The 24424-nt window shown below is 41.3% G+C and overlaps 3 protein-coding genes across 14 annotated transcripts; 2 read left to right on the top strand and 1 right to left on the bottom strand.

Annotated features, from left to right (window-relative positions):
- Positions 1-2208: 2208 nt before the first annotated feature.
- On the top strand, positions 2209-14005 carry cdc42ep1b (CDC42 effector protein (Rho GTPase binding) 1b). Of its 6 annotated transcripts, none has more exons than XM_063903963.1 (5): positions 2209-2324; positions 7829-7902; positions 8114-8328; positions 9853-10389; positions 12428-14005. In XM_063903963.1, the coding sequence occupies exons 4-5, from the start codon at positions 9933-9935 to the stop codon at positions 13099-13101; spliced, it is 1131 nt and encodes a 376-aa protein (XP_063760033.1). In that variant the 5' UTR covers positions 2209-2324; positions 7829-7902; positions 8114-8328; positions 9853-9932; the 3' UTR covers positions 13102-14005. The 6 variants fall into 6 exon arrangements, with proteins under 6 accessions (XP_063760033.1, XP_063760034.1, XP_063760030.1 ...); XM_063903964.1 differs by having other exon boundaries at positions 7829-7906; XM_063903962.1 differs by adding an exon at positions 2487-2561 and having other exon boundaries at positions 2241-2324; positions 7829-8328.
- Positions 14006-14072: 67 nt separating this feature from the next.
- On the bottom strand, positions 14073-19793 carry LOC134878132 (galectin-2-like). Of its 7 annotated transcripts, none has more exons than XM_063903966.1 (6): positions 19579-19793; positions 19015-19159; positions 15688-15748; positions 15441-15520; positions 14759-14930; positions 14073-14375 (listed from the first exon to the last, which is right to left on the bottom strand). In XM_063903966.1, exons 3-6 carry the CDS (start codon positions 15694-15696, stop codon positions 14229-14231), a joined length of 408 nt encoding a protein of 135 aa, XP_063760036.1. In that variant the 5' UTR covers positions 15697-15748; positions 19015-19159; positions 19579-19793; the 3' UTR covers positions 14073-14228. The 7 variants fall into 7 exon arrangements, with proteins under 7 accessions (XP_063760036.1, XP_063760040.1, XP_063760037.1 ...); XM_063903970.1 differs by having other exon boundaries at positions 15441-15517; XM_063903967.1 differs by having other exon boundaries at positions 15688-15743.
- Positions 17513-24341, top strand: pick1 (protein interacting with prkca 1). The gene is given in 14 exon segments (XM_063903959.1): positions 17513-17666; positions 18132-18205; positions 18813-18924; positions 19039-19167; positions 20758-20824; positions 20933-21022; positions 21117-21170; positions 21264-21326; positions 21619-21752; positions 21838-21930; positions 22013-22063; positions 22214-22358; positions 22460-22488; positions 22490-24341. Coding segments are annotated over 13 exon segments (1233 nt in total). The 5' UTR covers positions 17513-17666; positions 18132-18164; the 3' UTR covers positions 22715-24341.
- Positions 24342-24424: the final 83 nt, after the last annotated feature.

Genomic DNA, 24424 nt, shown 5'->3' with positions numbered 1-24424 from the left:
CATTGATGGGAGCCATTAACTCTGTCGGAAAATGTTTACTGGGAAAATCAAATGAGAAGTTAGATCACTTTTTCACAGACTTCTATACAATCAACCTTTTTGTACTGCCACCCCCCATAACAGAGACTGCAGGTTTAAGGCGCGTAACTCAATTCAAAGGTGAGTGTTTGACTCTTAAGGGATGGGTGGGGGTAATCTTAGTTGTATTAATGTAATTTCTCTGCAGTGCAGGTCGGTTGAAAAGCAATGTTCTGTCTGGACTCCTAAATGTACACCAGGTTTCTCCAAACAAAGGTGAGCAGTATTTGTCCAATGACAGTCAGAACTAAGTGTTTCAGTGTGTGTCTGCTCAGTATTCATGTCTGTTTTTATTATTGTACTCTGGAAAGCACTGAGGACAGAAGTTACAATGCTCCATTGTCTCTGGGCCAACACTCAGCTTCCTGAACGGCAAGAATCCACGGAAACAAGAGCACAGTCCAAACAGAGACACAGGACTCCAATCCTTTCATATACACCAGACCTCCATATATCAACCTCATCACCCGCCCCCCCCACACTTCAACCCAACAGTCCCACTTCAGGAATAATGTTCTTTAAAGGCAGAAATGGAAAGTATGACTCAGCATATTTACTCAAGTATTGTAATTAAAGAGGCCCTATTTAGTTTTGGGGGGTTTTCCCTTTCCTGTAGTGGGTTGTATAGGTTTTAATGCTTGTAAAGGGTCTGCAAAGGCTAAAATCCTAAAGTTCTCTCCCACACACTCCCCCAACCCCCTGCCTTAAACGCCTTCATTGGACTCCTTTGTTTACTTCAGGATCATAGTGACATCACTTTGTAATACTCACTCTTCTGAAGTGTAATACTTTTGTACTTTAAATGCATTTTGATGGCAATAGTTGTGTACTTTTACGTAAGTAACATTCTGAAATCAGGAATTTTACTTGTAATGGAGTCAATTAGGACAGTACTAATATCTGAGTACTTCTTCCAATGCCATTTAAATGCACACCTGGGTTTCATGAGAGCCAGATTCAAAGAACTAAAAAGAAAAATCACGTTCAGACTGACGGACACCCAGCATTAAAAGTGGTGCTCTGGGTGAAGTAGAATCACCTTTACTCTGATCCATAAAAGTGTTTTTACTGGAGGAATTCGGTCTGAGTGAAAGGGATATTAGTGAGCCGTTGAATACTAAATGAGTTTCACCTGATAGCTTCTTGGCTGCCTGATTTGTGAGCAAGTCATTTCCTGTGAAGAAAAATCTTTCTCAGAGACTCCTCATCCTGTTTGAGTAGAACTCCTTCCTCTCCACCTCCTTCTCTCTCCTCCTTTCCTACCCATGAGCTCCATGTTTAAGCCTCTTTTATCCAGGCTGGACCTCTGTTTCTGTCTGCATTCCTACCATAGCTTGAATATACAACAAGGAATCAAAATAGAAATTCACACAGGATTTTTTTTGTTTCTGGAGTTAAATTTCCACCTCGTTGCTCGTTGCTTTTTTCTGTTCCTCACCTTCATGCACTACTCATCACTTATATCTGATATTTGCAGCTGTTGTGAACAGGAGCTCCTCCCCCTCACAGTCACATATTAAAAATGATCCCTCGATTTTTCAAATGTGTTCTCAAGGCACAAACCCTCTCCTATCATCTCCTCTTTCCAACACTCAGGTCAGCCAGACCCAGTAGTCCACTCTGACAGCACAGTGTGGGAAGAGTCACAGCGGTTTATTATGGCAGCCTTCATCATGTACACATGGGCTCCTTCAACGGCCTCAGACAATGTTGTCCTTCTGTTGTTCTACTCTTCATGTTTCTCCTCTCTTCTTTTTTCATGTGTTGTCATAGTTTTGCTTGAAATGCAAATGTTTACATGGTGTGAAGCAGTCATCCACCAATCAGAGGGACTGCTTTGATCACAAGCCCTTGCATTTTCAACATGTCAATACTTAAAATACTTAAACCCAAATCTCCTCCTGTGGCCACAACGTGTGCATGTGTGTGAATGCTAGTGTCCCTGAGCAGGTGGCACCTTGTTTGGAAGCCTCTGCCTCTGTGTGAATGCTGACTTATATAAGTACAGTAAAAGCGACTTGTATAGCTTAAGCTCCGACACACTGGAGTCCATCCTCCCCTCCTCCTCCTCCTCCTCCTCCTCTCCTCTTCCTCTCCATCTCCCTCCCTCCACTTGTCAGAGTCTGTGCACGTCGCGCTGCACACACTTCATGTCCGAGCGGAAACACACGGTGAGGACCGCAGACCGAGGAGGATGACAGAGAACAGAGGTGTGTTTTTTTGCGAGGGGACTGCTTCATCTACAGGTAGGCTTACTCCGAAAAGCACACTTTGTTTGACGCATGGTGCGAACCGTGGACTGAAAGTAGCTCACGTGCAACCAGCAACAAGAGTGGTTTAGAGTTACTACACAGTCCACATTAATCCGGTATTGTTGGTTTACAAAGTGTATTTCTGTGCGTAAAAAGAGTCGCCCATCTCTTATGGAAACAACTTCTCCATGCCCACGTGTTTACATCGCTGTGCAGCCTCTTGGTTGAATGGTGAGTTCATGTTTCTGTTGGACATTTAAGTGATTTTGACACAATAATGTGTACAAATCGGGACTTGATCACCGTTATAATCCACAGGGGTGTAAAGTAACTACATGCAGTTACTCAAATACCGTAATCAAGTCAATATTGAGGTACTGTATGTTACGCTATACTGCACTACAATTCAAAGGGAGAAATTGCAGGTGTATTTAATACATGTTGTTAATTATTTTGTGCAGATTAAGTGATGCTTCCGAAATATTATTAACAAACAAGATGAGCTAAATTAATTGTATTTTTTATTATTTTCTATTTTGTTTATTATTATAATGTCACCTTTATGAGCTTCCACCTAACAACTACATCAATATATTAAATTATAGATGCTATGATATCATGTATAATTTATGTTAAAATGGTTTATTATGCATAATGAATACTTCTACTATGGGTACTTTGATTCAATACTTTTACTGTCCCAGCTCTAGAGCTAGAACATAATCTTGCAGGTGCATCTGTGCATTATACTTCATTACTTTAATGACTTAATTCTCTTACTCCTTACAAGATGTAGAAAACAAACTGTCTTATAATAAAGTCACAGCCTTTCTACATATATTTGCAATAGTAACTCAGCTATGATATATGTTAAATGACTGCATGCTTTATGTTACATCCTCTTCTGCAGAGTGACTTCCTGTTAGTTCAGCGGCTACTGGTGTTTTAAGGTCACGTTTTAAATAGAACTTGCAATTTGAAAATAAACTGTGCTGTATTATAAGCCATAGAGTTACTGTAAACTGTAACTCGAGCTGCAGCTTCTATGAGGTTGTGAGTCTTCGTTAGGTGGAAACAATCAATTGGTCACTGTGTGAAGAAGCAGAAGACTGGCAGCCCTTTGGGGGGGGGGGGGGGGTCATGGTTAGAGAGACGGTCCTTTATCTGTCCGAACATCTGGACTCTGTTTAATGGACACTGCAACAATGACAAAGGACCCAAAAACATAAAGAGGCCCCATTATGCTTTTAGGGGTTAGTGTGTTATATAGGTTTCTGTGCATGTCAATGGTCTGCAGAGGCTAAAATCCCTCCAGAGGGAGTTTCTCTCCCACACACTCCCCCCTGCCTGAAACACCTCCAGTGGACTCCTTTGTTTACTTCCTGAACATACTGACATCACAATGTAACACTTCTATGTCTAGCATTCAAAAGCATTGTACGTGATAGGCTAAGGAGCGGGACATCTCTCAGCGGTTGACCAATCACAACAGAGCCGGCCAGCTAACCAATCAGAGCAGATTGGGCTCAGGTTTCAGACAGAGGGTGAAAAGAGGTGCTGCAGCACAGGCAGTATGAGGAAAATAAAGAGCTTTCTGAACATTAGATCATGGAAACAGTAGAGGCACAAAATATAAATATGGACCTGAGAATGAGCACAAATCATAATGAGCTAAAGTGTGTGTGAGGTGGAAACATGAGGTCACTTACACAGACTTTCTAAACAAGACTTTAATGGAAACTTTCACTGTGCCTCTGTGTTTATATTTGCTAGGTGGAAGTTTGGAGAGGCCACATTTCTTATGCCTTTTGTTGGGCATGGCTTTTGAAGTGGGGCATGTTTGCACTTCACAGTCACTTCGCCTCATTTCCCTTTTGACAAGAGTGTACACACACACACACACACACACACACACACACACACACACACACACACACACACACACACACACACACACACACACACACACACACACATTAAACACAAAAAACAAGTTAATAATGGCAAGGGTTAAACCTGACCATAAAAATTGTTTTGGTTGCCCTGCCTGCTATTGCATTGTGGGTAATGATTTCTTTGTGCTGTACAAGCAGTCATTGAACTAGTGGAAGAGGTCGGTCTTATCTCGAACATTTCTTCTATCAGTTATTTTGTTGACTCGGTTATGCATTAAGGAAAGTGTGAGAGGGACAAACAGGAAGTTCACATGTGAGTCAAACTGCTCAGAGATAGCATTTATAAGATATCACACATATCTGTGCTCACACCCTGATACTGTCACACATCAAGAACATGCCATGAGAATATTAGAGAAAAAATGTGTTGTTTTTTTCTGTCCTGAAGAGATTAGCCTTTTCATAGGCGTTGTGAATCTTTGTGTAGTCTCTTTATGTGGCTTTGCAGCTGGTTTGCATCTCTTTGTAATCAATTTGTGTTTTTGTGGTTGTTTTGCCCTTATTCATGGCTGTCTTGAGTCTTTGTGTGGTCTCTGTATTCTCTCTGCTTGGTTGTGTGCCTCTATGAGTGAAAGGTGAATGTCAGTAGGGAGCCTAGACACTCTTGGCATGTGCCCGGTATCCTCAAGTAACATAAGTGCTCTAATCTTAATCAGATAGACAACAAACTATTCGTCAGTCAGATATCACACACTTCCTATTTAAATATCATTACATTCACATCTCTTGACAGTTAGCTATGATTGGAGCCAGATAACACACAGAGTAAGTCAATTGAATGCACAGACACACACAAGCAGGATTTGGTGTGTGTTGTTGCCACGTTGCAGCAGTAAATCCTGAGAGCATGCCGTGTTTTGGAGCCAGGGTAATGGTCAGGCTGTGCTGACCTCAACCACAGTTAGCTGCTTTCGTGCTGCAAAAGGTCCTCCGGTCCAGCAGAGGAAGCAACCTCAGAGCTGACCCACTGTGACAATGTGTGTGTGTGTGTGTGTGTGTGTGTGTGTGTGTGTGTGTGTGTGTGTGTGTGTGTGTGTGTGTGTGTGTGTGTGTGTGTGTGTGTGTGTGTGTGTGTGTGTGTGTGTGTGTGTGTGTGTGTGTGTGTGTGTGTGTGTGTGTGTGTGTGTGTGTGTGTGTGTGTGACAAAAGCTTGTGAAACAAGCTGTGAAAGGGGCCCTTTAGTGCTCATTCTCAGGTTCATATTAGTATTTAGTTCCTCTACTGGGACATGGTCTCCATGCTTTAATGTTGAAAAAGCTCTTTATGTTTCTCATACTGCCTGTGCTGCAGCACCTCTTTTCCCCCTCTGTCTGAAACCAGAGCCCAGTCTGCTCTGATTGGTTAGAGATGTTCCGCCCCGCAGCCTATCACGTACAATGTGTTGGAGTGTTAGCCAATAGAAGCGCGTCCAAAGTCCAATGGAGGCGTTTCATTCAGGAGGGAGCGTGTAGGAGAGAAACTCCCTCTGGAGGTAACACAGGGATTTTAGCCCCTGCAGACCATTTACATGCACCAAAACTATATAACACACTACAGGGGAGCGAAAAAGTACAGTAGTTGAGTAAATGTACTTTCGTAAAGGAGCAATGAGACCATGTTCCAGCGCACAGGCAAATATTTCTCAGAGCAGATGTGAATGAATGCTCCCTTAAATGTCATCCAAACCCAGTTTCTGCTGTCTGTGGCCCTGTGGCTCCAGATGTTTCCTTTATTCACTAAATCTGCTCGCACCGAGGTTGAGTGACAGAGACAGAGTATGTGTGTGTGTTGGTGACATAGGGAAAAGAAGGGACAAAAAAACCCAGCATGATTTACTGAAGGAAGAGCTGAAAATAGACGACAGGGAGAAAAACACACATAAAACCAGGAGGTGAAATGTGGTTCTCATCAGCGTCCTTAGATCCTTTTTATTTGATGGCCATAATAGACGGCGTCAGGTCTGCTCTCCTCATTGCAATCTGTTCCCATTTTACTTCTCAAACCCCCCCTTTCGTCTTGTCTGCAGGCATTTCAAGCAGAATAGGCTTGTTTATGGATGACTGCAGGTACAATTAACTTCCAAATAACACGTTTAGCAGATCTAAGTGGTGTCTAAATGAGACCAATTTCTCTCAATGAACTTCCCAAAGTACATTTCTCTGCTGGTATTTACCCTTAATTTGAGTCGAGCTGTGTTTACTGCTCGCAAAACCATGAAGGAAACCGTATAAAAGGCTGATATGAGGGTGAAAGAAATTGGCAGCTATAAAAGCAGGAGAAAACATGTTAATTACCCAATGAAAAGCTGGGAATTACGCGTGAGAAAGCTGGAAAGCAGCAGCATAATGACAGATGAAGGAGTTCTAGTTTCGGATTTTGGGGTGAAAACTATATCTCAAGGAATTAATCAATCTGGGGACTAATCTGTGTGATGTTTGGATGAACTGACAGTGCGTGTTTGCGTCTCTTAATGTTGATCTGCCGCTCACCTTTTCGTGCCCCACAGGTCTTAATCGCTCCTTTAAGCTAAATGTAACCGAGCTAAGGGATCAGAAGTTGTCAGGCAACGACTAAAAACCACTTTACCTTCCTTTCCTCAATTCATGTTGATTAGTCAGAGCCTTACTTTAATTCTCCCTCTCTCTGACGAACATTTGTCCAGTTAAAAAAACTGGGATTAGTTAAAGATTTAGGGAAGGTAATCAGTGCCCAGTAAGAGTGGCAGCATCACCTTGGCAGATTGGTCAGATTAATCCACCATGCCAGCAGTCTGGAGAGGTCACATGTTTCCAGCTTACCAGCGCTGGCTTTGAGTTATTTATTTAGTAAACAGAAAAAAGCAGATACACACGGCCTTTAGGGGGCTGTGAGAAATACTGGATGGATTTATGTTGTGTATTATATTATATGTCTGGCATCCCTGTGGCTCAGCGTAATGATAATTAAAAAATGTCTCGTATAAAATAATAAATATGAATTGATTGATTATTATAATATATTGTGATTATTATTTAATTATAGGTTGTTTTTATGACCATTTTATTGTAATATGTTGACATAATGTCATAGTTTCTCTGTCCAAGATGACATACTGTATATTGGCATCAACATTTATTTCTTGAACCAGCATTTCAACACCAGATGCTAAAAAAACTTAGTTTAAATGGCAATAGTGTTTGAATGTTGATAGCATTTAGGACTCTACATTAAAGACACAGTCAGCTTTTAATTGGATCCCTCTTTGATACAGTAGGCTCTAAAGATAAGGCTGTCGGGAAGAGAATAATGCAAAGTGTTTGTACTGAAACCAGTAATTAATCATATGGGTCAGACTTTGTTTGTACACAAAAGACTCTTCAAAGTTGTCGTTGTACTCTGGTTTTATTTGCAAGCTAACCAATTCCTCGAAAAGAGAAAAGCAAGAGGGATAGAGAAAGAGATTCCCAGCATCCATCAATCCAAAACGACACAGTTACGTGCGCCTGAATGCTCCTGCTTTCAGTGTTTGGTCCAGTGTGTAACTCACATCTCTCTCCCTTTCTTTCTGTCTGTCTGTTCTTCTAGCTGGCTGCTCTGAATGAAAACACAGAAGCCCCCCCTACCTGGAAACCCACCGGGGAACTAAGTGGATTGAAGAAGCAAGTGAGGGAGTCAGGGGAGGGAGGGAAGACATAAGGGATTAGCAGCTAATCCAGTGCATGGACAATCCTGGATGAGCCTTTTTTTTTCTTTTCTACGAGGGTGAGGCAGACAAAACAGTCCCTGGATTACGGCACTTTACATTATTGCCCTTTTTTTATCAAGAAAGAGTAACCTGGTTTTCCCTTCGCTCTGATTGCCTCTCTAAAGGCCCGGGGGTCTCGGCTGTAGAGGGAGGAGGACAAAGAAGCGGGGCCCGGTGACAGGATGTCCCGTGGACAGTGTGGAGCCACACATGGATAAACCTCTTTAGGGGGAGACGGTGCATGCCAGTGGACCCCAAGATCGAGACTCTGAGGAGTGAAGAATCGGATGAGACACACAAGAGGATCTGTTCAAGACACATCTGAAAGGACTCGCTGCAAGTAAGCTACAGATACTGCTGTGTTGAATTTCAATTTCATGATTGCAATATTTGTAAAGGCTTCTGTGTTTGTGAAATGACTCATTTTATTCCCCAATTTTTCATTATTTATCCGTTGGTTTTATTCACCGTTTGACATAAGTGCGTGTGTGTGTGGGGGATGCTGAAGTAAGGAGAACTGACACCTCAGACGTAAACCCATTTACTAATCCTCCAACCTGAAACTTAAAAAGTAAAAAGGGGAATCCAATGGTAGAAATGTGCCTTTGTTGCATCCGTTACGATGATTATAGGTTGTTTGTGGTTATTTTGAACACTGCATGACGTATTGATGCAACAGGCTGCGATGAGCAAACATCGTTTTCATCGTGGAGCCATGCACACGCTGTTTTTGGTCCAAATAAATGGAAAGGCAAGCTATAGTCGTCATCATTGGAGCTACTTTACCCCAGTTTATCAACCCCTGTGTGACAGTGAGTGGCAGCAGCCCGCTGGTCCAGACTCACTTTAGTTTTGCAACGCTTCTCGGTGAGACGATCCTATAAGTCGTTCTCCATGTTGAAAGATATGATATAAATTTGTATGTCCTTACTTTTGTGTATGAATCAGCTGAGTTGTATGGTTTAGTTTGTTTGCAGTTGCTTTACTTTATACTTTTACTTCCCCACATTTAGGAAGCCAGTATGACATAAATGCATCAATGATCATAATCCTGTATTTTCACATATATATGATTCTGAAATATTTAGGACATTTTTTAATGAAAGAACTGTCAGTATTTCTGATTCTGATGCTGTATATTTTGATGCCAATAATAAGTTAGACTTTGAGTCCAGTTTCTTTACATAAAGTATTTTTTAAACTTAAAGAGGCCCTGTTATGCTTTGTGGGTTTTCCCTTTGTGTTACAGGTTTTTGGGCATGTAAATGGTCTGCAAAGGCTAAAATCCCAAGTTCCCTCCATAGGAAGTTTCTCTCCCACACACTCTCCACCGCTGCCTGAAACCCCTCCATTTGACTCCTTTGTTTACTTCCTAAACATGATGACATCACTATATAACACCCACGGTCCTATTGGCTAGCTCTCCGACACATTGTACGTGATCGGCTTAGGGTCGGGACATCTCTAAGGGGTTGTGAAAAGAGGTGCTGCAGCTCTCTCCCACAGCATAAACTGAAGTGACCAGAGGAAACCAAGTATGGCTTTATTAATTCCCCCCCTTTTGTTACTTTGCCATGACTGAAAGCTGCTGTTGTGCAGGAGAAGCAAGCTGAGCGTTCAGAGAAAGAGACAGAGGAGAGAGAGGAGAGCGTGATGCAGAAGGAGACTTGACTGACTCTGCGCATACTGGCATCATTCAGTGCAGATCAAAAAGAGAAACCGGGGGCAGACAGTGGGTGAATGCTTGGCTCCGGCCATGTGGCGAATGGATTATAAACACATTCTCTCCTGACTTAGCAACCGCATATTTCTCTTCCCACTGTCCCTGCTTTTAAAATGTTCTTTTCTCTCTTTGGTTTTACAGTGGACCCAAAACTGGAATTTAAACTCGACTGACAGGAGCTCGGATTCAAATTAAGGGACATTACGCAACTTTCTGCCGCCATGAGTCTGGGCAAACTGCCAGCGATTAAGGGCCTTGTGTCCGGCTCTCAGGGGAAACGCCGCTTCAAGAGCGAACTGTGCGTGGACATGATCAGCCCGCCGCTGGGCGACTTCCGACACACCATGCACGTCGGCCGCGGCGGGGAGGTGTTCGGCGACACTTCCTTCCTCAGCAACTATGGCGGCCCACGTGAGCCGGGAAGTCCTGACTCGACAACCAGCTCCAAGTCTTCAGGGTTCTTCACGCGCACTTTTAGGAACGTGAGGAAAAACTCTGCGGTGCGACCGAGAGGGGGCTCCCGTGATTTGTCGTCGCTGCCGCCAGAGGTCTCTCCCATCATCAAGAACGCTGTCTCGCTGCCCCAGCTCAACCTGGACTCCTCCAACGGCTGCCTCCAGAGGGTGCAGTTTCCCAGCTCCGTCAGCTCCACAGATGACCCCCTCTGCACCACATATGGTGAGATAATGAGGTTAATCACTGCCTTCATGGCTGGGGGGGGGTTAAAATCACCTTCATTTAAAAATCAAGCTGAAAAGAAGTAAGGCTCTCAGAGAAGTGAGGAAAGAGGGATCAGGAGTATGATAACTCACTATTATTAGTAATAGTGTGTGTGTGTGTGTGTGTGTGTGTGTGTGTGTGTGTGTGTGTGTGTGTGTGTGTGTGTGTGTGTGTGTGTGTGTGTGTGTGTGTGTGTGTGTGTGTGTGTGTGTGTGTGTGTGCAGCAGTGAAGGCTACATGCCAGGTTACTGTAATAGGTATAAACTCACAATACGAACAGGACAATGTCAGTTTTTTACTGACATTGTACGCTGATGATAAGCTACACCTATTGAAGAAGTTTATTATTATTATTTATAGAATATTTGGATAATGCTACTCAAGGAGCAAAGCTTTTCCACAGACTTCTACAGAGAAGTTCATTTAGTTTTCAGCTGGACCTGTTGCTTCAACCATGGGTAACAGGTCGAATCATAATTTGCATTTGAGTAAAATACGTTTTTCAAAACTTCATTTTATATGTCGATTTATTAAATGGCATTATACAAAACAAAACACATTCCTGTCAACGCCGGCTCAAGTTACAGCACAGTCTTTTCTGCAACACTGTCACAAGCACTTTTAATAAACGCTGTCAATTTGATTGTTATTTTGCATCGTAATTCAAATGTTTTGGACCGTTGTCATGCGTTTGCACCTGTCGACCACCGTACACCACACACCTTTAACATGAGGGAGCATTTGGTGTGATGTGAAATGTCAAGATACAGGAAGAGGCATTGAGATTGTAGATTATTTATTTAGGTCACAGTAAACTGAAAAATAAAGTCATAAACGAAACTAAATAAAATAAGAAATCATAGTGGTAGACCAGCGATGCATTAGTCACTGTGAATGACAGAAAAACCCCAAACTGGTGGTGTATACACACACACACACACACACACACACACACACACACACACACACACACACACACACACACACACACACACACACACACACACACACACACACACACACACACACACACTCTTTCCTTCAGGACAAACATGCAAGCTTCTCTTGAGTCATCCACATTCACCATGGCAACACCTGTACACAATCAGGTCTACAAACACACACACACACACACACACACACACACACACACACACACACACACACACACACACACACACACACACACACACACACACACACACACACACACACACACACACACACACACACACACACAATTGGTTCAGCATAAAGAAAGATACTTAATGGGCTTTTTCCTGTCATCAGTGTGTGTGTGTGTGTGTGTCATTGCTCAGCATAAACACACCGGTCATCACACCCGCTAACCAATCAGAGCGTATCGTGCAGCAGGGTGCTGAGTCTCTAGCGGAAATCCCCGCTCCGTCTCCAGATCCCTTTCCCCGCTCTTCTTTCAGTGACATCATACCACCCCCACATCTCCTCCTGGTTTCTGCTGTCAGTCACAGTCACTAACAGATGTAACTTTTACTGAAACTCAGGAGTTTGAGGAGTTTCAGCAGAGAGTGACTGGGTTGTGTAATGTATTAACCTGTAGCTCAGCTCTCACACATATCGTTTCCTCTTGGTTTCTTTTTTTAAATATAGTAAGTCTCGGGTCAGATGGTTTCGTATAAAATCCAAAGACGGCTGATCCATCACTTGTTTGAAAATAGTGGTAGCAAACCATCTTAGGTCAAATCATTTCAGAAGAGATGGGGAGTTAGGTTTTGTTTAAACTGAGACATGTTGGTTTAAAATCAAAGACTTTTCAGAATAAACCTGATCAATGTTTAGTGCTTCCAGTTTTTCACCAGAGGGTCTTCAGTGATTGTGATGTTGCTCTGAAGGTCTGTGTCCTTCTGTATTTTCTGAATGTTTGTCCTTGTCTAGTCCCTTCTTTTCCCTTGGATGTTTTCATTATGTTGTGTCACATTTATCAGATCATTTTACTGACTTTTCTTCGTGTTTTTAGGTCTTCAGTCAGGTTTCGTCACCCTGCCTCGCCTTTCCCGCCTCGACAGACAGTTTCAGGAAGGAGACGTCCGGCGCGGCTCTCTCCCCGAAGCAGGAGACTTCCCCCTGACACGATCAGACTCCCTCGCCTCCTTCACCGTGGACCTCGGGCCTTCTCTAATGTCCGAGGTCCTGAGCTGGATCGACAACCCCAGCTGCTTCCAGATGTCCAATCACAGCCAGGAAGCAGACGAGGAAAAAGAAGAAGAAGAAGAAGACAACGGCTCTTTAACACCTGTGCAAAGCCCCGAGGGGACTTCCCCCAACCCCTCCATGAGCTCCTTCAGCAGGAACATGAACAGCAGGAGGCGCTGCAGTCGCAAATGGAGAGAGGAGGAGGAGGAGGAGGAGGAGGAGGAGGAGGAGGATGAGCAGGAGGTGGAGGTGGAGAAGGAGGAGAGGCCAGTGAGGACTCCAGATGTTTGTGCCGGGTCTCCTCAGAGAGTGGAGCATGCTATGGAGGCGGAGAGGTTTCAGAAGGCAGCGGATGTTTTGTCCCGTCACTACGGTGGAGGATCCTTCACCAAAGGAACAATGAGGAGCAACAACAGCACCGGCTCCCCGGCTTTCTCCCAAGGACGCCAAACACCAAATGATTCGTCTTCTGAGGAGGAGGAAGAGATCAAAGTCTAGATGTCGTGATATTTCCTATCAAATACGCTGACTTTACTTCAATACTGTGTGGTGGATATTAAAGCTTTCGCTAAATATAACACAATTTGGTAAAAATAACCATGTGCGATTGTTTTGACTGACATTGAGATTGCTATATTATTCACATAACCACTAGAGGCCCTATTATGCTTTTTTTGGTTTTCCTTCCCCGCCTGAAATGCCTCCATTGGACTCCGTAACAAAGTGACATCACTATGTAACACTCATGCTTCTGTTGGCTAGTGCTCCAACACATTGTACGTGATAGGCTAAGGGGCGGGACATCTCTAAGCGGTTGACCAATCAGAACAGAGCCAGCCAACTAACCAATCAGAGCAGACTGGGCTCTGGTTTCAGACAGAGGGTGAAAAGAGGTGCTGCAGCACAGGCAGTATGAGAAAAATAAAGAGCTTTCTGAACTTTAAAGCATGGAGACATACAAAGAAAATACAAACGTGACCCTGAAAATGAGCATCAGAGGGCCCCTTTGATCAGAACTCTTTAGTTTGATCTCTAACAAACATTTGAAAGTGAGTGAAGATTGTCCCACCTATATTAATTATTCTTGTAAGGGTTGATTAACACCTCTGGGAAACTCCGATTTTGATACTTTTTCCACCCTATATACACAAGGCATCACTACAGAGCAATGTATTTTACATAAGGATGTTAAGGCTCATCAGTCTGAAGCTGAACGGGACATTTAAGTTTGTAACGCTTGTGATAAAACCTGTGTACATTGTTAATAAATGACCTGGTGTAACTCCACTTATCTTTTCCTGAAGGCCAGAGAAAACATAATAATACAAGACAATAAAAACTGTAAATGTAACTCCTACTGTTGCATGTGTTTTGTAGTAAAGTAAGGGCAGTGTTGACTTGACTCATACTGTATCTCTTCAGTTGACCTACCGTTTCCAAACCCAGAATCAAGCTACAACCTTTCAAGATCATTTGAATTCAAACATTTTATTTTCTTGTGCACAACGGGACATTTTAAATAACATTTCAAATTCACATTGAAGATCTAAACCCTTCAACAATATTTCTTACAGTAACCGTTTAAAAGTCTCATCTTTAACCAATGCATGCGCTACAGGAGTCTTTTAGCAGATCTTAAAGGAAGTCAGTTTGAAGTCTCCTGCGATTCTGACGTAGTTGATGACATCCACATTCTCACGGTTGGGAAACTGCACTTGCTGTCCGTCAGGAAGCTCCACCTCAAACACGTCTCCAGCCAGCATCAACCCCAGCTGGAATAGAAAAGATTATAAGGAAGGAGTCTGAGACGGACATCTAAAAACGATTCCTAAAAAAAATTCCAATTGTTGATCTAATCTGGTTTAGTAAATGCACTTGAAGAGAAAATATGTGTTTACTTCCAGGATTCGCTAGCGATTCAACACACTGTACGATAGGCTAAGGGGCGGGACATATTGAAGCGGTTGACCAATCACAACAGAGTCGGCCAGCTAGCCAATCAGAGCAGACTGGGCTCTGGTTTCAGACAGAGGGTGAAAAGAGGTGCTGCAGCACAGACAGTATGAGAAAAATAGAGAGCTTTTTGAACATTAAAGCATGGAGACATGTCCCAGGAGAGACACAGAATGCTGATATGAACCTGAGTGTTCCTCACCTTGACCTCTCCGCCCCTGTGAAGGGGGTTGTGTGTGTCTCGTATCTCATTGCCCCAAGAGCCAGCAGTCTTAGAGTTGAAAACAAGAACGGATCCATCAGCGTCGTCGTCAAAACGAGGGTTAAAGTGCAGCGCGATGTCGTCTGTGCCAGAGCCGAGCTCGATCTTGAATCTGATTGGATCAGAGAAAATAAACACAGGTTTAACATGACATAATCACAAGGACACTTTAATGGAAATGTGATTTTAAAGGTGTGTGAGATGTACTGTAACCTTAAGATTTTCCTGAAGTATTTTAATACTAAACAGATGTTTTTAAATATAGAACAACATGTTTTATAACATCAAGATTAAGGGTTTTAGGAAAATAACAAAGCTTACCTGAGGTTATAAGGAAGAAAGATACTTACTGTTTTCCCAGAGTGAACCAGCATAAATATCACCATAAGAAGGAAATAAAAACAACATCTGTACAATTGACTGTTGTGTTCCCGTACTACTTTAACGTTACTCAGTGTAGGATGAGCCATACTCTCAAGAATTTAAGATCCTTAAGAGGGTAACTAAACATGTGTTGTGCATTTATTGTTCACTGATCATTCTCTAGAGAGCAACTGATTTTAAGTTGCAACAAAAACGTATTAAAGTTAAAAAATGCACGTTTTGTGTTTGGTTTGCTTACCTCTCAGCATCATGCTGGATGATCCCCTTCACCTTCAGCCTGTCTCCGGCTGTCAGACTCAGATTCTTCATTTCAAGCTGCTGAGAGAAACACAGAAATTAAAGTTTTAAACAATTTATTTGGAAAAGGACAGAAGGCTGAATGTCATCATAGAATTAGAGTTGTATTAAATCAATTTCAGGATGCAAACCCATACTCTGTTCATAAGGCAGTACATTAAGAGATGAAACAAAGCAGATAAACTTACCATGGTCATTTTGGTGTTGCTGTTGGTCAACACTCCTGCAGCTGATGGAAGTCTTTCTGCACTGGAAGACAACATGTAAGTGGTAAGACTGTGAAGTTTCTCCTAATTTATAATGTGAAGCACAAAGACTCGTTCATTATCATCATGACAATCAAGGAGCCCATTTAACGCAGAGGCTCTCTTTAATCACTGCTGTTGAACTCATTTAGAAAATGAGATTAATCACGGAGCAGATTTTGAGTAGCAGCTGCCACTGTGGTACTGTGATCCGTTTATAAAACTACTCTGTCAAGAACTTTTACAAATATATCAAGATTGGGAGCCATTGTTTCCATTGAGTAGGGTCTGCAATGCATTATACAAACACCACTCACTAGAATAAATTGTACATGTATTAAAATTAGTTAAATGTTTAACTTTCAAAAAGGAAATATATACAGGATTATTACTGAGTATTTGGGACTTGTTTTATTCTCATTCTATGTTATTGCATGCTACAAATGTACATTTCCCCACTGTGGGACTAATCAAGGATTTCTGATTCTGACTCTATAAAAACGTATTTTATTTGAATACATTTGTTACACTTTTGTGATTTCCATGACTTATTTATAAACGTATCTGTTTTGTTAAACATGGTTATCAAACATTAGAACTGCGAGACATACAATTAATCAAGCGCGTCACTGTATACAATTCACTTCCGGATAATTTCAGAATAAAAGATAATGTTACGGCAAACTAATTTAAGGAATAACAAAAAAGAGGTAACACAAATGACCACTTAACGGTTTCAAATTTTAAAAAACTCTTGTCAAACGACACGAAATGTGCTACAAAGTTTGACTTAAGTGGCTAACGGGAGTAACAGTTTATAGAGCCAACATGCCGCAGTGCTAGCAAACAATTTCAGTAGCATCAGTAGGCTACCGTAAACGTTAGCCACCTTCTTGAAATGTCTTATTAAGTAGTCTCCATCGGCAAATGTCTCAAAATTTGTTCCATTTTTGATTGACACTAGGGGAATACGGACCGACAATTTAGACAGATTAGTTGATATTGTCTCGAAATGCTTCGGTTCCGAAAATACTCACCGAAAGTGTTAGTATGTGTTCTGTCTTCAATGCCGCTGGCTTTATTAATTTCCTATCCTGCGGTTCCCTCTTGTGGCCACAGGGTGGCGGTAAATCTCACAGTTCTAATATCTGCCCCGACAATAGGACACATATTACGGTTAAAATCGAGTTTATTTAGAATCATACTTTGGTGTGGGTCTTTTTGGGTAAAAACAAATGAAAATTGTAAGGAAGGCGACCAAAAATCTATAGCCTCCTCCAATCTGTAATCCGTGTATGGCCAACCACCGCTTGCTCCATTTTGTTTTGAAAGTAGTCACCAGAAGTGCTATGATATGTGCATTGAAGCTGATTTATATCACTGTAGCTGACTATGATGTGCTGCAGTTCCAATACCATTTCATCTTTAAATGTACACCAGTTTGACGATATTAAAAATATTAGTATTTTGTATTCATTATCATATTTAGTTAGGTCATTATAATCAGAATTTCCCCTTTTTTAAAACAAAATGAATATGTGGCAGTTCCAGTCTCTGACCACTAGGGGGCATTACATACTCATGAATATAAATACTTGGTAGTCAATACATGGGGTTTGTATTGGTTGCTAACCAGGTGTACATAAATAAAGTGTTCGGGGTAAATATACCATTGAAAAATGTGGACTGGTTGTTTATAATAAAGAAAACCATCTAAAAACATTGAAGATGTAAAAAGTCTTTACCTATGACCACTTCCGCTATGACCCCGGCAGTGACGTCAGAAAGTAAACAGAGGAGCTGTCAGTGGATCCAGAAATTGAATTAAAAGAGAAATTGCGTCAAAAGACACCGATTTTTGGGGCAATTTATGAACGCTAAGGGACACTCGAATGAGAACCCGGTGCCTAAATAAAAGAAAGGTAAATTATTTACAAAGTTTTAACGTTTCTGAACAAACGAATTCTGCTCTTCCATCTGCAGTAGCCAACAGTAGCAGCTAATGTTAGCATGTAATGTTCCTGCTTTTGGCTTACGTCATTATATATATAGGTCTTACACATGTTGTTTTTAGATCATAGTTCGATGTATTTAGTTTATATGTTGCATGTGTTCAGACGGAGTTAACAGGTGAACACCAGGTAGATAGCAGCACGATAAGTCACCAGCTGTTTGTCCACCTGCTGCAACTCAGATCAGTTTCAGCGAACAAAGATCTTCTGTCCTGCTTTATTTAGGGCTGTAATCAATGTTATAGATACTGTCTCTCCCATCCCAATAAGCTTACTTTTAGCTCGTGAATCAGCTGCTCAAAGTGATATTTCTGTGTGTATTTTACCACTCCTACATGATTTGAATGAGGTGGTTTTTGTATTGATCATTCTCAGGTTTACCAGGGACAGGAGTGACACTGTGCTGGGATGTTCACAGACATGGACTATGAGTTGGAGGAGGACAAACTGTGAGTTATAATAATGTGTTTCCTTTTTGTAATCTGAGTTATTCAGTGTGTGTTTTTCAATATGGAAATCCTTTAATCTTCAGTTCATATAAAGACAAACACAGTAGCTAACAGTCTGACTCCTGATATGAACTTTATACGCTTTCTTCTCATTATTTATAAACCTGCTAAGCTTTATGATAAAATCCTGTATTACTGGGAATTTTGCAATGCAGGGTACACTAAAAAGCTAAGAATCACAATGTAGTGCGAGGTGATATGGAGAAAGTCAGATATCATTTCTTTCTGAGCAAATAAATATATATCCATATTTTAACGTCATTGCAGGGTTGGTATTTGTGTTTCAGCTTATTTACACAAGATAAGTAATCATCAGTAATGTGCATTTAATGGCAGAATTGGTAAATGCAGATGCTTAAACAGCTAGTACAGTCTGGTTCATTCAGAAAATGACATGTATTGCCGTAATGCATCCTTTAAAACCAGGAAAAGACACATAAAAATGTCTAAACTCTAAGACGATATCTTGTTTCATATCATGATATCGATATCATTTGATATATATTGCTCAGCCCTATTTTAATGTGTGATGTTTTCTTCTCATCAGGGGGATACCAACGGTACCTGGTACTGTGGTTCTGAAGAAAGACGCTAATAACCTCATTGGGATCAGCATTGGAGGTGGGGCTCAGTACTGTCCGTGCCTCTACATCGTCCAGGTATGTACAGAGCAAGGGATTATAAACCTGTTTATGAACGTAGAACATTTCGATCAAGTTTAGAATAAAAAGAACAGGAGTCATTGGTACCTTTTTTAATGTGTTGTCTCCCAGGTCTTTGATAACACCCCCGCAGCTCTGGATGGGACTCTGGCAGCCGGCGATGAAATCACAGGCGTGAACGGGAAACCAGTGAAGGGGAAAACCAAAGTGGAAGTGGCCAAGATGATCCAAGCTGTTCAGGTACACACATACTGACACAATGATTTACAGTCCCAAACCAAACCGGGATCAGAGGGTTTATTATCATCTCTTATACATATCTGAGGATACAAAGTCTAGTATTGAGCCAAATTCCAGGCATTCTTCTCTGTTAGTGATTAGAGAAGTATTGGATTCAAAATTAAACCCAGTCATCGAATGCAGCTAATTATTGCTTTGCTTTTCCCACATCATGAACATTTCCATTAATCATTTATCAAGTGTTTATACATAAAGGATTATTCCTCAACCCTGGAATTTGTGGTAAAATGTTCTATTGGTTTCAAAATTGAAAGCCACACCAACCAAACGTCAAACCACCAGTGTCTTTTAACACATACAAAATAATCATTTAAACAGGGTAACATGGAAAAGGAAGGAAACGTAACTCACATTTTTCCTGTCCCGCCGAGGCTGCAGGCTTATCAGTGAACAGTTGGAGAGTTTACTTATTATGGGTGCAAACACAGCGGCCGTCTGGTTAAAGGGACTTCACTGCCAGGGATAAAAGCAGGATAAAGTGACCGGAGCAGAGCGGCTGTGTTGTTTCTGCCAACCATTGTTCGCACCCACAAAAATGTCCTGACTTCCTGCATGGTGGATTAAAGATGGGGTGCACTGTGGATTTAAAAGATTACATTCTGCTGTCCGTGCAAATAAAAGTGCACGTGAATTTCACCCGTGCCATTTATTTTCTTCATATATTTTTTATATATATTTCTAGATTTATCGCATATTCTATATTTCCAAATTAAATTTTGTACAATTGTTTCATTGCAATTCTTTTATGCAAATATTTATTTTTACCACCGACAAAAACATTTAATATTTGTTTATCTGTTTATTGCATTTAAAAATATATAGTACCAATGCATTTTGTATTGGGCGTAGTACCCGAGGACTTCCTGGAAGATAGCCACACAAAATTGTTAAGGACACTTCTGCTAATTGCAAATAAAGTCATAACGGCCTCCTGGTTGAAGCCACAGCCCCCAACAATAGTTCAATGGAGGGATAGAGTCCAAGAGGTTTATCACATGGAATATACCACTGCAGTTTTACATCTTAAGTCAGAAGCATTCCTCAATAACTGGACCCCTATTGTGTTGTATTTCCACCTTGTATGACTGTATGACCTTTTTGTATGTTTTTCAACTTTGTCATATAAGATTTTGTTTTGATGCACTGCACGACTGATGTGAAAATAAAATAAAAAGAAGTTAAAAAAAATATATATATAGTAATAGTAATATTAATATTTGTATTTATAATTATATTTATTTATTGTATGTTTTATTTTGTAATATTTCCAAATGTGTCTCCTTTTTTATTGAATTCTTGGCACAAATGCTTTGAAATGTTTGTCATCTCTTCATGAATAATTATACATTTGAATCCATATTTGTTTATTTATTGCATATAAATGACTCCATTGTTCATTTACCATTTTTTATACATTTCCATATTTATTTATGATGTATTTATTTATTGGGATTATTTTTCTCTTGAAGTGGCTGACTCTGATATCTGAGGCGTGTTTGTTGTTGTTGATCTCTGCTCATGTTTCCGCAGAGTGAAGCAGTAATCCACTACAACAAACTGCAGGCGGACCCCAAACAGGGGAAGTCTCTGGACATAGGTACACACACACACACACACACACACACACACTATATTATTGTAGCATACATGTTATATACTGTAATACAGTCTGCATATTTGTTAAACCCCTGTATTTGTGGTTCAGTGCTGAAAAAAGTGAAACATCGCCTGGTGGAGAATCTGAGCTCCGGCACAGCTGACGCTCTGGGACTCAGTCGAGCGATTCTATGTAACGGTAAGATTAATATTAGGATAATTCTGGTATCTTTAGGGATTTTTATAGAGGTCAATATAAAGGTAAACCTGTGTGGATTTAATTTGCTTCACAGACGGACTGGTCAAAAGACTGGAGGAGCTGGAGAAAACAGCAGAGCTCTACAAAGGTAAAGAGAAATCTGTGATAAATCGTGACTATTTTAAATCTGATGTTTTAATGTTGTTTGTTGAAACCAATGCGTTGTTCTGGTCGCCTGTAGGACTGATGGAGCACACCAAGAGACTACTCAGAGCCTTCTTTGAGCTTTCTCAAACACACAGAGGTGAGTTACTGCGACACAATAGCTTGGTAAAACCTTTTCTGCCTTTTGAAATGTACTAGAAAAAGAAAAAACACATAAGAATGATCTAATCAAACCTATTGTTTGTATTTTGGATGTGTAGTTATCTGATTTGATTTCATTCATGTGTGCATGCCTCCTTATTATCTGCCTATAACAGTGTGAAGATCCTGCTGTGTGACAAATAAAGGATTTGTGATTCTGAAATCATCCTAAGCGATTCAGTTTTAGTGTCTAGTGTATCTGATTGTTATCGGGAAATGTTCCCCTGCAGCATTTGGCGATGTGTTCTCGGTCATCGGGGTGCGAGAGCCTCAGGCCGCAGCCAGCGAGGCCTTCGTGAAGTTTGCAGACGCTCACCGCAACATCGAGAAGTACGGCATTCAGCTGCTGAAGACCATCAAACCTGTGAGTACAGATCACGGTGTAGCTTTAAAAGCACAACCTTGAGACCTCTGGTATGTTTTTGAAATGCTCTCTTCTTGTTGTGCAGATGCTCCACGATCTGAACACGTACCTTCACAAAGCCATACCCGACACCAAGCTCACCATCAGGAAGTACCTGGACGTGAAGTTTGAGTATCTGGTAAGGCGGCAGCTCTTCTGTAAATCTGTTCAACAATTTCTCAGTCAACGGAGAAACTGCATTAATCCCTATTGTGTTTCAGTCGTACTGCCTGAAGGTGAAGGAGATGGATGATGAAGAGTACAGCAGCATCGTGAGTTCTCCTTTTAAAACATTGAAATAACTTTATTGTAATGCTTCGTTATTTTGACAGAGTTTGTCTTTGGGGTTTAACTTATTCAGTTTATTTAACATGATTTCCTTTTGGTGTATTATATTGTGTATAATGGGTTTCTTGCTGCAGGCCATGGGGGAGCCGCTGTATCGGGTCAGCACCGGGAACTACGAGTACCGTCTGGTGCTGCGGTGTCGACAGGAAGCCCGCGCTCGCTTCGCCAAGATGAGGAAGGACGTTCTGGAGAAGATCGAGCTGCTGGACCAGAAACATGGTCTGGTTTTGTTTTATTAAGTATCTCATCTTTTATGTTTGTCAGTGATTACATTTCTTAACAAACTTTTCCCTCGTCTTCCTCCTCTTCCTCCCCTACAGTCCAGGACATCGTGTTCCAGCTGCAGCGCTTTCGTCTCAGGAATGTCTCATTACTACGACGAGTGCTACGCCGTGCTGAAGGAGGCGGACGTCTTCCCCATCGAGGTGGACCTCTCCCGCACCACCATCAACTACGGCAGCCAGTCGTTGTACACCGGAGAGGACGAGGAGGAAGAGGAGGAGGAGGAGGGAAAAAGAGAAGAGGAAGGAAGACAGGCAGAGAACGGTGCTGAGAAACTGATCGATGACGAATGAGAGTGTGTTTGTGTGCTGTGTATTATGGAGATGAAGTCCATTCCTCTAACATGCTCTTTACTTTATGTCACTGCACTCACCAAGCAGCGATCCTTACAGTGGACGACCCTTCCAAACGTGCTACAGCAACTCGAAACATTTCCATCAGGAGAAACAGGCTGCAGTTTCAAAAATGATGCACATACAATAACACAAAGGTACCAAAACACATGCAAATGAAGGAACATCTTCACCAAGTTGAGGAAACCTGCGCAGCGTTTACTTATTTATTAAAAGCGACACATAAACGTAGCGCTGCAAGAAGCTCCAAAACGGAAAGAAAACGGGACACTAAGAGGTGATACACACTTTGAGGGATTAGAGAAGAGTTAGCCTTTTTCATAACGACCAAACTATTTTGTCAGTACATTTTAAATGGCTAGGTTAGACGTTAGCTAGCTAGCTCACCGCAGATCTGCAATAATATCAGAAGGAATCATGTGATCACAATGTTTAAAAAAAGCTGATAAAAAGTATATTTGACCAACATTTTGGCCAACTTTATCATCTCTGAGTTTCAACAAGCGCTCCGGCCCCAGCTGTGTGCGTCACTTTTTAGTGTCCCCGGTTCCGTTGTCTTTGAACTTCTTGCAGCGTTTCATTATTTATGCAGCGCTTTTAGTAAAAGTGTTTCGTCGTGTTGGTAAAGACGTTCCTTCATTTGCAGGTTTTGGCACATTTGTGTTTTTTTTTATGTGTTTGGATCTTTGTTTTCAAACTGCAGCGACAACCCTCTAATGGAAACGTTCACGGCCGTTGTAACGCGTTTGCACCTGTGGGCCACTGCAGCTAAAATGGATGAAAGCGAAGACTACTGAAAAGCGCTGCTATTATGCTGTTTGTTTGTCTTTTTGTTGGTGTTTTCTTTGTCAAATCAACAGCTTTGTGATTATTTTTCCATATCAACTTTACTTTCATTTTGAATCTGAATGCTTTGAAGGGTTTTTATTTGCAGTACGATTGATATGCATATCTGGTGTGCCTTCTTAGCTCTTAATGAATTGTAATGGGCTGTGTTTCAGTGTTGATATTGTTGTTGATTGTATAAGTTATTCCTTTATATTTGCATTTTTATTAGACATTTTGAAAAGGGAACTATCTACTGACTACCTTAAATGATGTTTAGTGGTTAATGTCAAGTGGCATTTTCTCCTCAGCTTAACAGACAAATAGCTAACAACACTACTGGATAACATGTATGAAATGTGAAGGTGTTGATGAAGATGATGACTGAAGCAGACTTCATTTTATTCCTACATGAAGACTTTGTTACATTCCTTTATCCCCCCCCCTTTTTTTTAAGGTCATACGATTTGATTCACTTGTTCCTGCTGCTTGCTTTAAATCAAATGCGTTTATTTCTATCCTGTAACACACTGGCATTGCTCACTTCTTCATAACAGCATGTTTCTGTTTATTGGGAGGGGAAGTGGACACACAGAGCTTTACCACTGTGTGGAAACAATAAATAATGCAAACACTACATGTACTGTAAATAAGTGTGTACAAATGGAAAGGGTGTAAAAACAGTGTACCTTCATATCAACTGTTTTTCTCTCTTAAACCAGTAAACAGAAAAGCAACTGAATTTGTTTTGTGTGTTTTTGCCTTATCCCATCCCAACAGATAAAACTCAAGAGCATAATGTCAGATCAGAACACACGTTTGGTT

This window comes from Eleginops maclovinus, chromosome 16, assembly GCF_036324505.1.
Source record: "Eleginops maclovinus isolate JMC-PN-2008 ecotype Puerto Natales chromosome 16, JC_Emac_rtc_rv5, whole genome shotgun sequence".
NCBI classification, from domain to species: Eukaryota; Metazoa; Chordata; class Actinopteri; order Perciformes; family Eleginopidae; genus Eleginops; species Eleginops maclovinus.
This window is presented reverse-complemented; position numbering and strand designations above follow the sequence as displayed.